Source organism: Sphaerodactylus townsendi, linkage group LG05 (assembly GCF_021028975.2).
Source record: "Sphaerodactylus townsendi isolate TG3544 linkage group LG05, MPM_Stown_v2.3, whole genome shotgun sequence".
In the NCBI taxonomy this organism is placed as follows: Eukaryota; Metazoa; Chordata; class Lepidosauria; order Squamata; family Sphaerodactylidae; genus Sphaerodactylus; species Sphaerodactylus townsendi.
Genome location: NC_059429.1, coordinates 55,029,470 through 55,045,844, shown reverse-complemented (window position 1 = coordinate 55,045,844; position 16,375 = coordinate 55,029,470). Strand labels below are relative to the sequence as shown.

The window sequence follows — 16,375 nt, the reverse complement described above, 5'->3', positions numbered from 1 at the left end:
GGTGCCTTTGGGGTGTCTTAGTGCAGAAATCCTGAATATCCTTCAGGATCTGTTTTTCAAACAGATTTTTGCGTCACTGGTGCACCAGGGAGCATGTGATGCATTATTGTTTTGGTGCTGCTTGTAGACTAGGACATGCTTTATAGTGTCATGGTTGTTTCATTTCATTACAATCCAAAAATCATATGAATTCAGGAGGATCCATTTAGATCCTCATTTTACCAATTTCCCTCCTCACTATAGCAAGGAAAAGGAGCTGTGCTGCTTCAATACTGGGAGAAAGGTTGTTTTTCAGCTACTGTAATGGGAAAGAAACGTTTCTGAAGTTTCCGGGCTGTGCCTGTCAGTTGCATTCTGGAAATCTTATTCTTTAACATTTCCGCTTGCATGGTTGGCAATCTTCAGAGGTGTATCACAGAGGGAAGTGTACAACAGACTTCCATCTGTGATACACCTCTGAAGATGCCAGCCACAGATGCAGGCGAAACGTTAGGAACAAGATCCACCAGACCACGGCCACACAGCCCGGAAAACACACCAGAACCAGTTGAATCTGGCCGTGAAAGCCTTCGACAATACATATAATGTAGTTGTTTAAAAATTTAAAAATATTTCACTGCATTTTTCTAGCAAACAAAGAACAACAGTTGGTCAAAGGAGGAAAAACAGGCCAAAGTGTTTTATTAAAAAAAAAAACTGGAACAGAACCTGAATGCCTGCACTGATGCAAGGGACAAACTGTTACCAGCAGATTTCTGTAAAAGTTTCCTTTATCAACAATAATCTCAAACTAGTAAAAAGCACATTCGGCACAGTTTTAAGTAAAAATGTTAATTTTGAAACAGGCCCACATACAATTTTGCCTCTTTACAGTCAAAGTTCAAACAGTTTTGTAATCAACCCTAATTTTGCATATAAACATTTTCCTGAACATTCAACATACACATACATCCTATTTGTTTTCAATCACTGTCTCTAGAACTATTCAAATGCTTTAAGGAGAAATTCAAAGGTTACTCCAGAACCATCTGAAATGTTGCACAGAAGTCTATTCCATTAGTTGTCCAAGACTGTACCAAACCAACTACTGTTTAAACCTCATGCAACATTCATTAGTAATGCCCTATAATTTCAATGGAAGTGAACTCTCCATGTAAAAGCTGATGAATGAAATGTCAACCACAGGCTTAAATGTTAGACAGAAATATCCTTTCATACTTAATACTCTTATTCAAAACCTTTATAAATAAAAGTATAAGATGTTTAACCAGTGGAACCACTAACCTGTGCAGGTATATTATGAATACAAAAAAGATGATACATTCTAGCTGCCTATGACAAACATTATTTGTGATATGAATGTAGAAGTTCCAGATAATGTTTGCCATCTCCCAGGAAATTCTTCACTAGTGCATTATATTTAATATTGTTCAAATACCGGTAGCATGTTTTCTGAATAATGGTAAGTGAATAATGGCTGGACTATTGGTTGGTTTTGAGAGCACATTTTTCTTTGTATCCTCCAAGTATAAGACAGATTAATTGCACAATACTCTACTGTGTATGCAATACTTGGGTTTATATAAACATATCAAGCATTAGCCTTTTATGGTTTTCAAAATGTGTATGGCCCCTAAAACACCAGCAAAAGCAATAACAGCCAAGCTTTGATAAAGTTAACTTTGTTTTCAGTGTTCTTCCACCAGCTCTCTTGGTCATAAACCAAGTACAAGAGAGAGGAGTCTCAGAGAGATGTGCCTCAGAAGAAAATAATAATAATAATTTAATCTTAATACAAGAGGCATATGACCCTTACAATGATGTGGAAAATATCAAATATACATTCATTACTATATTGAGCAATTCTGCTTGCATACACTTTGTTTTATTTCATAGGCTTAAGCTGGAAAACTACTTATTCCACCAGTATTTATACATTTTCTTCTGCCACAACAGCTACCAATAAGAAAACAAGGTATATTTCCCCTTACAAATAAAAAATATTTCAATCAAAATATAGTTAGTCAAATATTTTTAGTTTATATTACTCATTAAAATATTTCAAATACTTTTATTTATATATCATCTCTAAATTAGCAAACTCCAGTTTAGTGACAACAACTATTTCCCATTTGAGCAAGCTGGTTTCCATACAGAAAGCATGTAAGAAAAGAAAGGAAACTGATGGATCAACTATGCTGTCACACAGCTATACCACTATACAATTTGGGCATCACTGACCACTTCATAATAACACATTTGTTCTTTTGAATTTTCTAATTTGCACACTGGTGCAAAGCCTTGTAGAGACAGGGTCTTTTCGGAAGCAGGCCCTGTCAGAAGTCTTAAGATGATGGTATTCTTCTTGCTTGCAAGATGTAGCCTTTGGATTTGATAATTCCTCTGCTCTTCACAATAACTGAATACCGCAGAAGCCACAGTGGAGTCCATTCATGTACTTGGCATTCTGGGATACTTTCTTGAAGAGCTTCTTGGAAGCCTGCTTCGCAAAGTAGTTCTAAAATTAAACAGGGGAATTAGAAGAGTCAGTTAACAGATTTTGCTACCTGCATCAGGATGCCAATAATTCTAGGCATAATTCTAGAATGACATTCATGTTGAACTCAAGTATTTGCCTGTCTTGTTCCTTAAGGCAATCAGAATAGGTTGTACTTCAGGCAGTTATGGTGATACTATGCAGAAGACTAGAACTACTTCTCTTAAGATTTTCAAGAACCGTAAATATGGAACCCATACATCTAGTAAGACAATTCTATATTCTTATCATAATCTCACCTTTTGGATCATTATGAGTTAGCAACTGGATGTCAAATTCTTTTGCAAAGGCAGTCAGATCTGGTGGCATCACACAACAGGAAGCAAGGTTCACCTGGTTGCTGCTTGGCTTCACCTTAAAAAAAGGGGTGGGGTGGGGTAGAAACGGTAGCTTTCCTTCAGATAGAAAAAGATGCCATGGTATCTGTCATAGATTGCACTCTTAATTATATGAAGTCCTATGCAGAGTTACTCAAGTCCAACCCTACTAAAATCAATGGCTCTTGAGTGGAGTCATTAGGCATAAAGTTGCACTGTAAATAACCACACATTCATAATAAGAGCTGTTTCATGGGGGGTTTTTTGGGGTGGGGAGGGAGAAAACTTATTTCACATCTCAAACTCAGAGGGTGCAATTAGGTATTCATCCCAGGTGGAGTCCCACCTCCCAGCCTCTGCCACAATGGTTTGGTTTAGACATAACATGTCTGATGTGCCAGTTTTGCACAAGTCAAATCCAAACACTTGCCCTGCAGGTATTTTATTTATTTCCTGTTTTTCACGATGGTGATCAAAATTGGCTTACATAATTTCCTCTACTTCATTTTTTCCCCACAACCAAAAGGTGACGCAGGTCAGAGATGAAAATGAGTGGCAGGACAAAGGTTACCATGCCAGTTTCCACAGCAGAGTACTGATTCAAACTTGCGTATACTAGCCCAACATTCCAAATAATGGTTTGCTGGGAAAGAGGAAGTGTGTCTGTGGGGGTGGGGTGGGGAAGACACCACAAGCCCAAGCCCCAGACATAAGAAGCAAACAACCACTTGCCATTATGTAAAACAACGTCCTGTGTCTCTCAATCCACTGATCAAATGAGTGCTGAGATACTGCTGTGGTGGCCTCTTTTCTGCTATGGTGCAAATTGTTTTTTTCCTAGCTGATGGCTATCTTTCTAGTGGAAAACTGGCCATGGAAGAACACCCCCTTGGCATGAGAACTTCATGTCAATGTATAATCACACAAAAACACAGACAAATCTATTATATGTCACAGCCAAGATAAAATGTGGCACAAGATGAAAATATTTAATAATTCCACTCTTCCATTTTTCCAAGGCAATATATACTTCCTCAATTGCACTTGGAAATATCAGAACTTCTACGTTAAAACTGTTTTTGAGAAGTATTTAACGAAATGTAATCAGAAAGACAACCAAAACAATTGCTGTTCTGGGGCTATTGCCATTTAAAGTGTTTGCCTCTTACCTGTGCCCACAAGAACAGCTGCTCCAACATGGCTTTATCTAGATCAGAGGTCCCTATAGCAACAATCTTTTTGTTTTGAACTAAGTTTTCAAGCTCTGCCCAGTAAGGCTGTAAATACTCTAGGGAAAGATTTATCCCATCTTCAGTTGGCGGAGGAGCGATAATCACAGAATCTAACTGGTCTACCCCAAGTGCAGAACATGCTGGGGGGAAAAGGAAAAAAAAGAATTTAGGCTTTTAGAAAACATGCACCCACTTATCTCAAAATCACACAATCTATTCCTTGTATAAATGTTGAAGTCTGAGCATCCACACACTTTTCCCATATAGACTTTTATAAAAATAAGCAAAACAAGGCCATAAATTGTAGCAAATACTTTTGTAGCATTATCTGCAACTGAACAAAGATATTAAATCGAACAAAAGTGTGTCGAACAGGCAGGAAGATCCACCCACTACAATTTCTTCTGAGGAACTCAAGGAAGTGAACCTAAATGAAGGTGAACCTAAAGGAGGTGAACCTAACTCATTCCTCCCTTATTTTCTCCTGACAAGAATCCTCTGCAGTAGGCTAGGCTGAGAGAATGACTGGCCCACCATTCCCCACTAAGCTTTACTGCAGGGGGAGGATTTGAATACAGGTATCCCCAGTTCTAATCCAGCACCGATCGCTACACTACATTACAGCTAGTAAAGATCTCATTGGTTTATCGACAGACTGTTACGAGATCCAAGAAAAAGTATTTTAAGTGAGCAAAGGCTTACAAGAAGCAAAACTGTGCCTTATGCAATACAAACAGACTCAGATTTATTTACAAAATTTCTCAACTTCAGACAGGTGACCATATTCAAAGACTAATATGAGAAAAATGAAAGCCTCAGGTCCTAGTACTTCTCGGAAGAGACTGATTTTCTGGACCCGTTTCTGAAACAGAAACTGCTTTGGCTACCGTGGCTGATGACCTCTATTAAGAACTAGACAGGGAGAATGTCACTCTACTAGTTCTGCTGGATCTTTCAGCAGTGTTTGAGACTACTGATCATAGTATCATAGTAAGCAGCCTCTCAGCACTGGGACTAAGAGGCATCGTGTTACGTTGGTTCAAATCCTATCTGCGGTGTGTGTGTCAGTCTCAGAAGACAGTATGGAGGAATTCCTGCTGTGCCTTACTGTCATGGACTCCATAGAGTGATGCAGAATTCTTTCCTCTTATCTCCTGAAGCTATTTAATATCTCTAAGGAAGCATCAGAAAGAGGTCATTAGGAGGTATAATATGAAGTCACCAACATGAGGATGATATCCAGCTCTACCTTTCTTTCCCATCTATTTCCAAGGATACCACTGGTGTTCTGAACCAGTGCTTGGAGTCAGTAATAGGCTAGATGAGAGTGAACAAGATGAAACTTAATCCTGACAAGACAGAGATTCTCTGGACCAGTGACTTCAAATCTCCTGACTTGGATGGGGTTATACTCCCGCTGGAAAGCCAGGTTCACAGCTTGGGAGTGCTGCTAAAGTCATCTTAGAAAACCAAGTGGCTGGTATGGCTTAGGATGTATTTGGCTAGCTCTGGCTGGTTCATCAGCTGTGTCAGTCAGATCTAGCCACAGAGATCCGTGCCTTAGCAACATATAGACTGGAATACTGCAATATGCTCTTCTTGTGGCTACCCTTGAAGAGTGTTCAGAAGATGCACCTAGTGCAGAATAATGTGGCTACACTGCTTGCCGGAGCCAACGATCAGAAGGATATTTCCCCAATACGAAGGCAATTACGCTGGCTACAAATCTGCTCCCAAGCCCAATTCCAGTCCAATTAAGTCCACTTAAGTCCAGAGGAAAGTCCAACACAGTTGGGACCAGGGTATCTGAAGGACCATTTTCCCATAAGTGTTCCTGCCAGGATCACAGGGAGACAACCTTCTGAGTGACCCACCTGTAACGACCCAAAGGACCCCCAGAATATTATTTATATATATTTCTGCTTTAAAATCATATTGGCAAAAGCCAGTTGCCAAAAGCACTCCTATGGGTGTAGGTAGCAGCATGTCAAAAGGTCAAAACTACTTTAACAAAAGCTAAGATAATGAGTTACTCCAGCATAACTTGGAGGCCTCATTTGAGTCACTAGAATGCTTGATTACCACACCTTGCTATAGAAACTGTTAAAGCCAACTTGCTATCAGATACTGTCAAGTTACTCTATCTCTTCTTGGGAACCCAGGTCAACAACAAATAAGTTACTTCTCTGCATTTCCTTCCCTTTGTGATGACTCTCCCAAAACCACTTACTCCATCCTGAATCAATCAGCCTCATTCAAATCTGGAATGCTGGAAGGCAGAGACTGTAAGAGTTACTCTGCATAAAGCCATTAAGAGTAAATGGCCCCATTGTCAATGGGAAGGTTTAGCAGTAGATGAGATGACTAATGACCCTCAGCACCCCCCAAAGTCCAGCATGGGAAATTCCAGAGGATTTAGGAAAAATAAAACTTAAAACTCACTTATTCCCACCCCTTCCTGGGCAAAAGGGTATAAAAGTCCAGTTCACCCCAACACATGTGCTCACTTCTGGCCTCAGCTCCTCTTGGACTGGTTGGGTTGAGACACCCATATCGTCCTTCGCCTGGATTCAGATGCTGGTCAGTTGAATCTTGCCTTCTACAATATCTTCTTCAGCTGGATTTAGGTAACGAATTACCCTGAAAATCCTCCTCCATTTCTATCATCCACCCTATCTTTCAAACCTGTTTTATATCCTAGGAAACTTGAATGTAAGGTGCCTCTTTGTGTCTTTACTGAAAGTGTGTGTGTATTTTTAAACAAATTTATATAAAACATTTAAATTCAATTTGGACTCTTGCTTCTCTGTGGAATATTCATTGCCAGAATTCCTTCCCCGTATCATAAAGTCTAAAAGATCTCCTCTTGGCCCCTCTCCTGATCTGCCAATGTGAGCTCATTCCCCCTTGCTACTTTTAAAAACTATATGTGTGCTGTTACACTTTTTAGCAGCTGGTGGAGAATCCTATCCCAAATCCCCTTCCCCTGTTAAGGCCATAACACACCAATTAAAGACATTTATTTGGTGGGTACACAAAAGAGGTCCTTTTCAATGGCAGCCACATAATGATGAAATGTCTTCCCTAAGAAGATGTGCCTGGTCTCCTCTTTGTTCATCTTCAGGGGCCAGTTGAAGACAGTTTTATTTAGTACTTTTCTTGACTGATTTACAGCACAATCCAAAGCTGTTGGATGGGCAGGGATGGCGCTGCTCCAGCGCCACCGTGCCCCCTCCAGAGGGTTTTCCCACAGTGCAGGAAACCCTCAAAAGTTGGAAAATTAAAAAACCCCTGAGAATCCTCCTTAGCAGGATACACCGTGAAAGTTGCAGCGTATCTTCACCAGAGTAGGGGGGCTGAACGTCTGGAGGCCAATTAAGTTTGGGCCTGCACCCTGAAGCACCCCTGGGATGCCGGTGTTGCTTGGGATAGCATGGGAGTGCTGGCGCGAGGCCAGGTGTCATGGCTGGGAGTTGCAGTGGCTTGGTGCCGGTGGATTTGCCCCTCTGCTGGTGTAAGCGCTCCAGGGAGGGCAAGTCTGTCGCATAAGCCTGAGCCCCTCTGAATTGGGCTATCCATTTGGCATTCTGAACTTTCTCTGAGAAAACATGCTTTGAAGTAATTAAAGTCTTTACTAAATGCAAAATAATATAACTCAGATGCAAAATAATATAACTCAGAAGCCACTTAGGCTTCAGTCTGGAACTTACTCATATTGACTGCTTCTCGGATTGATGATGAATTTGATCCTGCAATGAACAGTTTTGCTGGAAAGGAAAAAAAATCTAAATCAACAATGGAAGACAACTTCTGCTGGATGGTACAAATCCCAAAGCCATGTGATTCTGACTATTTAACGGTTGATACATTTGGAACACTCTGCCCCTTTCACTTCATCCCCAACACACATTTCAAAGTGTCTAGGAAGCCATTTCTGACTTAGCAAAAGTGTTTTATATAAGGCAGCCATTTTATACACGCTAGTTCAAGAGTAAGCCCCATTAAACTCAAATTGGGTTCTTTTCCAACTAGTGTGCACTGGATCAGGCTGTGCAGGTAAATATCATCCATTGCTTAAGTCTGAAGGTGGCTAAAAAGTAATTCACAAAAGGTACTTAACTTCTACACATAGCATAAACAAGACAGACACACACACTGTTGGACAGTATGTGAAATAAAATTCCACTTTCTTACTAAAAAACAATTTTATGTAATGCACATATAATAAAGGAAGAAGAAAAACCAACAAAGTAGCAATCCCTTAATCCAGGTTCTCTTAGGTGCTCTTACTCATCTCCTGTTCACTGGTAAAAAGTAAAAGAAATTATCGTTGGTACTGCACGGCAGAACAAAGCTTTTTAAAAGGGAAAGTATAAAAGGCATATAAGAACCAGTCACAGAAGTTAATATTCTGTTCACAGCCAGAAATCTAACCAGGAAATTTTTTCCCCAAAAAAATTGTGTGAGAGAAATTCTGTTTACAGTGAATTTGGAATGAGCTTTCCAGCTACTCTGTGACATGTACAGTCACCATATGATGGAAAAGTCACCATGCAGACAGAACATCTGGGGATGTATCAATCTTCTCTTTCCTGAATCAAACTGGTTTTTCTTTTTACAAATGCAAGAGGAGCAAAGCAATATTTGTATTGGTAAGGCCAATAAAATAAATTTATGGGTTGACTTAAAAAACACACACACAACATCACTGCTTTCAATTACATTTTAAAAAGCCTACAACGGAACATGTGATGTGCTTGTTTTCAAAGACTGAACCAAGGTGCCTTCTTGCTACAGAACTACTATAAACGCATCTCTAGGCAACTGCCCCATTAAGATGAAATCAAAACAAGTAATTCTACGAATACTAAAATATTTCAAAGGAATTCAGCTCAACAAAATGTACTGGCTCAAGTCCTTTTGTTGAACAGCAATTCCATTTTTATCTGAAATGAAAACATTTGCTGTTAAGCCCGATGGTAAGTAGCATGGGTATTGTCCTAATTAGCCTATGTTTCTGATGATAGCCATCAGATATTGTGCAACAGGGAGACTCATTGATGGTGAATCCCGAAGCTGATAATCTTATCAGCTCAGCTAAAACACTTAGGATAGTTCAATAACCTGTTGTTCAGGAAGTGTGTAGAATATTATTAGCTGTACCTTCAGCAAGAAACTGCAGAGAAATCCAAGTCAATTTAGCTGATATCGGACATCAATGTGTTCCTTTTGCTATTTCAATTTTTTCCATTAAGATCAATTTATTAAAATTCTTATTATTGCTTTATAGAAATACTGTGCGTCTGATTTAAAAATTATGTTTTGCAATTCATATTTTGTATGACTTTCAAAAGAAATAATCAAGATACGTTGTCAAAAGCTGATTTCTAGTATTATCTTTCCCATATCTCCCTGGGACAAATTCCGCTTGATCTTCATGGTTTAAATCTGTCATTTTCTTAATTTTTCATGCACGATTGTTGTAAAGATTTTATAAGTCATCCTTTTGACTGTAAGTTAGAACTTGTGCGACTGGAACATCTGCTTCTGGGATTCTGAACTTTGGACATCTATATGGACTTTATAACTTAGTAGTCTGACCTGGTAACATCTGGGTCAGAGGACTAAAGCCGGAATAAGTATTCTAAGAAAGTTATTCAGTTTTATTATTTTCTTCCTTGCTTTGTGCTGCTTTGATATTTGTATACTTTTGCACATTTTAAAAAAATAAATCTACTAATTATATTCCTGTGGTGTTCTTTGGGGTTTTGGAGTTTCAATCTGAACCCAGTGCCTTGGTTTATTTTGATTATAGCAACTGAAGTAACTGCTTTTTGGAATGCAACTTCCAATGTATTCTGATTTTTGACTAATACCCAATAAGGCTGTAGATTTAGTCCCTTGGTGTCTCAGCTGAGGGTGCGAACAGAGAGGCTATTGGTGGCTTGTTACCATGGGTAATGATGATTCACTCCCCAATATTGCGTGTTTTGCTCTTGATCTTTACTCAGAGCCTTCTTGTGGGGCAAGAGGGCTTTGACACATCCCTTACATCATTCCTTAGACTCCTATTCCCTTGGAGCAGTATTTTGTGAAATGAAGTGGGATGGAGATGCAAGAAAGTTCAATGCTGCCACTGGAAAATCCAGCTGCACCAAAACAAGAAAAGCAATACCCACAAATTGGTTTCAGTCAGTGAACTATTTTTGTAGGCAGGATTTTAAGCTATAAAAACGAATCAACCAGGCAACTGATTTGTAACAACTTGTACTTTTTGGTTATTCGCACAAGTTGTGCTATGCTGAAAATGTTCATTTACTTGATTTTGTCACAGCTGTTAAACATTTTTTCATAAGGCCTCAGAGAATAGAGCCTTTCCACATGAAAGATGTTTTACATTTAGGTCAGGGACTGCTCCCTCACATCTGCTGTGCTAAGGGCACAACCAAATTTACCTGAAACTTTCAACTCATCCCTTTCTTCAGGGTTGATCTTTTCTATTGCTTGAGCCAGAGTACATTCAAGGATTTTTGGCATCTCCTGCAAACAAATGACAGTAAAAGGAAGCTGACTGATGGTAGCAAACAATCAACTTTAACAAGCCATTAGTTAAAAGAGAGAGAGGGATGCAGAGAGATAAAAGCAGTCTTTAGTTTCAGAGTTTGCGTTTTCAATTATTTAAAAACAGCAGTATCAAACCTGAAATAGTTAACTAGCCGGTGGAGCAATTTATTCAACTAAGCAAAATGCAGACATTAATTAATGCTTGTAGCTAAACTGATACAAAATGATAATTTAAAGCACAATGTAATCAGAACTGCTTGGGAAAAATGCAAGTCAAAAGACACTTTTTAAAGTTGGTGGCTACAGGTACTTTCACTAGCCATGAGAAAATCAAATACTGTTTGAAACTAGATCCTCCCTTGTGCAGTGGTGTTGCATCCTCTACCTCCAGTGGGAGAAGTGAACAAAGTTTCCTCCAGCTAGGTTGTTCAGGCACCCTTCTCAGGCACCCAGTCATTGCTCATCATCCCTACAAGGAGGCACAGGAGGCATTGAGCAAGGAAAGGAACAAGAGTTGAAGGCCAAGATGAACAGACATCTGATTTTCTGGCGTCCTTGCCTGCTTTTTTAAAGTTGGCTTGCCTATAAAGCCATAACATCTGAAACAGATACTTTAAATATTCTATATTTTTATTTAAAGAAAACATTATGAGAATGACTGTGTTCCATATATCAGTTTGAATAAACAAGGCCAGTTCTTTTGCTGAAGACATCTGATCTGAGTCTACTATACATAGCCATGGCAGATAATGGACTACCTAGGAACCAGATAAAGGACTACCCTCCTTCTTCTCATGGCTCTAAATATTATTCCAACCATTTTGTGTGTGCTACATCAATAACTTTTACAAAGCAATGAAAATATGGGATTCACAACACGCTTTCAAATGTTATTCAGAAGTGCTATCACATCTGTGGGTATCAAGTTGGCTCTCTATCTAAAAACATGTAATGTTGTATGTGTTGCTGCCTGAAAGATGTCGTGTTTGAAGGCAGAATATCTTGCTTGCTTCAGTCTTGGAGATCTCTAGGCTGGCACAGTGAACATTTGCATGCAGAATAGGATTGGTGATTTGGTAAACCTGTGTCTCAGAAAAACCCTAATGCCATATTGGCTTTTTTTTTTCAAGTTTTTCTCTTACCAACAAAACCCGCAGTGTATTCAAAAAAAGCCAAATACACCTGAGGTTTTTTTTCCCTCCCCTGCAGTTTCCTAAGCCCATCTGGGCGCAGCTGTGTAGAGGAGGGAGGAAAAGATAGGATCCAGTAATGGCCACTGTCCAAGCTCAGCCCCACGTGCAGGATCTATTCCCCTTCAATGATCTCCAAGCCCCATAGACTTGAACAGCTTGGGGAACAATCAGGTAGGTCCAAATATTTTCAGTAATGTCCAAATAAAGCCAGTGGATACCATTTGTGAGATTTTGCATTTCCAGGGAGCAGGTTTATATGAACTCATTGTAATTTTGCAGTTGTGGCAATGCATTTTTAGGACTACTGTGATTACTCAAATATTGATAACCATAAAGCTTTCATTGCAAGAAACAAGTTCCTACAAAATAATGCCTTTTTGACAGTGCGCTTCAGTTGTGGGCAAGCCCAGCAACTGCCCACATGTTCCTTGGCTAAGCTCAAGTGGTCCCCAAATCTGTCTGCATCTTGCAACTTCTCTCCCTTGACAGTTTCCATGGAGACAGTTAGAGACAAAGCCTCAAGAAATACAGCAGATATAAGCTGACATTGCATCATCATTGCAGACTATTAGTATGCAGCAAACTTTTTCAGTGTTTTGCCACAACAGTTTGGACTTTGTCCCACAAGTATCACTGGACTGATCCTCCTTCCACAGAGAAGTTATGCTGAAGTTATCCTGTTCTGAGAAACACAAATAGGTTAAGCTCCAAGAAACCCACCCACCATTCCAATAACTCATTTCATAAAGATTTTACAGAGTGGGTTCTAGACATAGAAGGAGATGGAATAGGATAACTTACTTGCACTAGATCAGGGCTGATCTTTGAACTCCATTCATTTAAGGTTTTCTTAATGCAATCCCGCAACTGTAAAGATACATTTTAATTCTTAGCACCACTTTGGTTTCTGTTATGCAATACATTTTTGATAGATGCATAATTTCAAACAGCAGCCTGTATCTTCCCACTTCACTCAAGAAAACCCTCAGGAAGATTCTACAAAGCACCAGAAAAATAGACATATATTATTTGGTCTCTGGTCCTTGAAGGCTTTTGACCATTTAATCTAGCTGTGACTGATTTCCGGGAGGCTACCCCCCCCCCCCAGAACTTTTCCCTCTTATCACAATAACATTTCCCATCTACTCCACTTCCCCAGGATTCCTAGAGGTAAAAAAGAAGGTGATTTTATGTATGGAGATATTTTAATGTTGTAGTCACCTAGAAATATTGGATAAAGGTGGAGTATACTCTTTAAATTTATAAATTTCCAATCTATATTAATCAATTAATCAATCAATCAATCAATCAAAAAGAAAAAAGAGAATAAGGTCTTGGCTTGGGTATAAATCTTGGGTTGATAATTGAGATGAAACTGGCAGGTACAAGATGGTTATTTTTCAAAAAGTGAACAAGAACAAAGGTTATCTCAGGAAAAAAAGGAGGTAAATATTAACATCCATCCAGGAGTTGGATTAGGTTTTACACAATACTTTGCTCAGGAATTCACCCTTTCACTCAGGCTTATAACATACCAACACAACTTCCTGTTGCAACTAAGTCACACACTAGGATCCAGCAGAACACTGTAAGTGCCCCAGAACGCTCAGAGTAAGACTTACTGAAAGCTCCGACATCCCCTCAGATATTTATTTCACACTTCTTAGACTAACCCACAAAATCTAACTCCCAGACTCTTATTAACCTTCAAAACTTAACTATTTATTTGTGTATAAACTTAACTATTTCTTCGCTCAAATAATCTCCTCCTGTCAGATCTTAACTCTCCTCAGTATAGCTCATGTTGGCTAATTCAGAAAACTGCTTCTTGTATTGCTGTGCTTCTTGATCGTATAATTCTGTGCTTCACTTGCCAAACCAGGGATGGACCTGATTCCACCTCGCTTTTTTTAAAAAAAGTTCACAGTGGATCACACTCAAATGTTAAGTGGCCCATCATTATGTTTAAAACTTTAAAACAAGTGTACAACACCTTAGCATCTCTTAACAATTACAACATAATTGAGATGAATTAAATAATTAAGAAGGTAACTATCAAGCTTGTTGAGATAGAATAAGGTCAACACAATCCAACACATTGTGGATGAATTCCAGCAACTGCAAGGAAGGCCACTGAATACGGACCACTAGCAGACCGCTGTCTGTCTCTATTCTGATCACTTCCCTGTCAAACTATGTGAAAATTCTTGATAGGCATTCAATTTGAAGTAGTAAGTTACTTCTGTCTCTGGGTGGATCCCTTTTTACTGAAAATAGAAAAGTGCTAAATGTCTCAACTTCCAGCCCAGCATCATCACTTTAATTGGAACTGGGGGCAACCTGATCTTCAGGTGTGAGATTAAATTTTTTCCCCTGTAAATACAAAGCACCTTTGGCCTCAGACCTCAAAGGCAGCGAAGTGAAATCCGTCACCTGATCTTGCAGCTGGGCATGCATATTTCATCTTGAAGCAACTTTCAAATGCTACAAATTCATCCTTAGTAATGTTTTGCATTTTAAATGTTAGTTCAATCAACTATAAGACAATACTGTAACACTGCATAACAATAAATACTGGAGAGGGTAAATCTTAAACACATGATGATCCATTTGTTCATTTTTAAGGCTTTGTTATTCTGAATAGGGAATAAGTATGAAAGCAATGAAACTGATTTTTTATTTTAGAAATCAGTGGTGGCATCTGCTTATTACATTTCATCACTTTTAAAACCTGAGCCCTATGAGGAAGGGTAGGGTATAAATCAAATAAATGAATGAATGAACGAATGAAAAGAGTATAGCTTAATCGAGTTTCTGATAATATGCAAATTTATTTACATTTCATCAACTGATACATAGGTTTATCAAGCTCCAAGTTTATCCTAATTCAAAGGATTTCCATACAGTGGTAGAGAGGAACAATGTTACAGCCTGTTTAGTATAAAATATAGAAAAGACTGCATATTATAGTTTTTTCATTTAACTGCTTAAAAATCTTTAAGGTAAGGTTTCAATGGTTTTCAAAACTTTTGTCACTGAAGAATGCCCCTCAACTTTGCAGAGGATCCTGGGACACACTCTATAGCATACCATCGTATCACACTGGGTGTTGACTAGGCTAGTTTGCACTTATCACTCTGCTTAAGTTCATGTGTCCTAGAACACGTCCTATACCACCACCTCACAGCTATACAGGAGAAATGAAAACTAGTAGCTATGGGCAAGATGGATCTCAGAGAAACCCATCTACCTATCATTCCTGCCCTTCTCATTAAGAAATTCACAATAAACTTACAGAGAACCCGAGTTCAATAAATTGCAGCTTGAATACTGCTGCATTAGAAACAAGGTACTTGGTTACATGGCTACAAAAAGGATCTGAAAGCAGGAACTTGTGCCTCTGATAAGTGCAGCACAGGGCGTGGCTGGATGAACATGTTTTATACATGTCAGAAAAATTATGGGATAGGTCCCTCCAGGGAAACACTATACCCAGGCTTTGTTAACAAGTACTTATTCTTTATACTCATTAACAATGTTAAGCTTATCCTTAAGGTCTCATGCACTCATGACAAGATTGGGGTGGAATGTGTACACAAGAATATAAAGTTACATAAATGCTATTATGTTGTGAGCAAGATCACAGCTTGGATCTTATGTAAAAGTTCCACGACGGAGGGGGTGATTTTTTATGATTCCCACCTGTAATGACAGACCTCTGACTGCCCCCTCAGTTATTTCTGGGGGACGGGCGCATTCTGCAGGGACACTACGGATGGCAGATTCTGGGCTGCAACAGTAGGTGGAGAAGCCATGCTGTGAGGATGAAAATCCTTTCATTTGTGGAAGTTTTAGGCAGGATCCAAGTCATTATGTACATTTCACATATAATCTCTAGAAATTCTGGAAACATGCTATGCTCACTGTCTTCTATTCAAGCAAGCACCAGTATCAGGGGAGAAGGAGACGCACGTGGATCAAGAAAATGGGACTTCTCTTCTTTTTATCACATTGCGTGTTTATATGCTTTTGTAAAAAACATTAAAATATTATTTTATAGCTTGTTCTCATAAACCCTTGGTTATAGATATTTTGTGAATTATGCATTTGTTGCAAGGTATATATGCAACAACAACCAAATGACTGTAAAAACGATAAGAAGCCATTTTCTAAAAAGTCAGTTGTAAAGGTATCAGGGTGGATTTGATTAAAATCATGATGATTTAAATCACTAGTCAGTAAGACTAGATTTAAATCATGATTTTCTATACAAAGACTCTTTCTTGCTGGTATAATCTCAATATTTACGTTTCATTTCTAGAATAATAACTTTTCAAATGCCTTTTGCAGTTATATAAAAATACTGATTTGGTGATGCTATTAGAGATACATGGATAAATAATTATGAAATTATTGTGAGGTGAATTATCTCCACTTCCATTAGGGTCACCAGGTCTTACATTTCTTTGTTGCAGTGTTTATATTTGGCACACGGGTCTGCCTTATGCATAG

The 16,375-nt window shown here is 38.8% G+C and overlaps 1 protein-coding gene across 1 annotated transcript in view; it reads right to left on the bottom strand.

Moving 5' to 3' along the window:
* Positions 1 to 651: 651 nt before the first annotated feature.
* The window catches only part of LOC125433348 (glutamate--cysteine ligase regulatory subunit-like), a 16,477-nt gene continuing 753 nt past the window's right edge, over positions 652 to 16,375 (bottom strand). Inside the window, exons 2-9 of the mRNA XM_048497851.1 lie at positions 15,566 to 15,696; positions 12,665 to 12,730; positions 10,562 to 10,646; positions 7,817 to 7,873; positions 4,044 to 4,246; positions 2,797 to 2,911; positions 1,239 to 2,518; positions 652 to 1,186 (exon numbers count right to left, since the gene is read on the bottom strand). Of these exons, the coding sequence (XP_048353808.1) occupies positions 2,346 to 2,518; positions 2,797 to 2,911; positions 4,044 to 4,246; positions 7,817 to 7,873; positions 10,562 to 10,646; positions 12,665 to 12,730; positions 15,566 to 15,696 (830 nt within the window). The 3' untranslated portion in view covers positions 652 to 1,186; positions 1,239 to 2,345. The remainder of the gene's footprint in view (positions 1,187 to 1,238; positions 2,519 to 2,796; positions 2,912 to 4,043; positions 4,247 to 7,816; positions 7,874 to 10,561; positions 10,647 to 12,664; positions 12,731 to 15,565; positions 15,697 to 16,375) is intronic.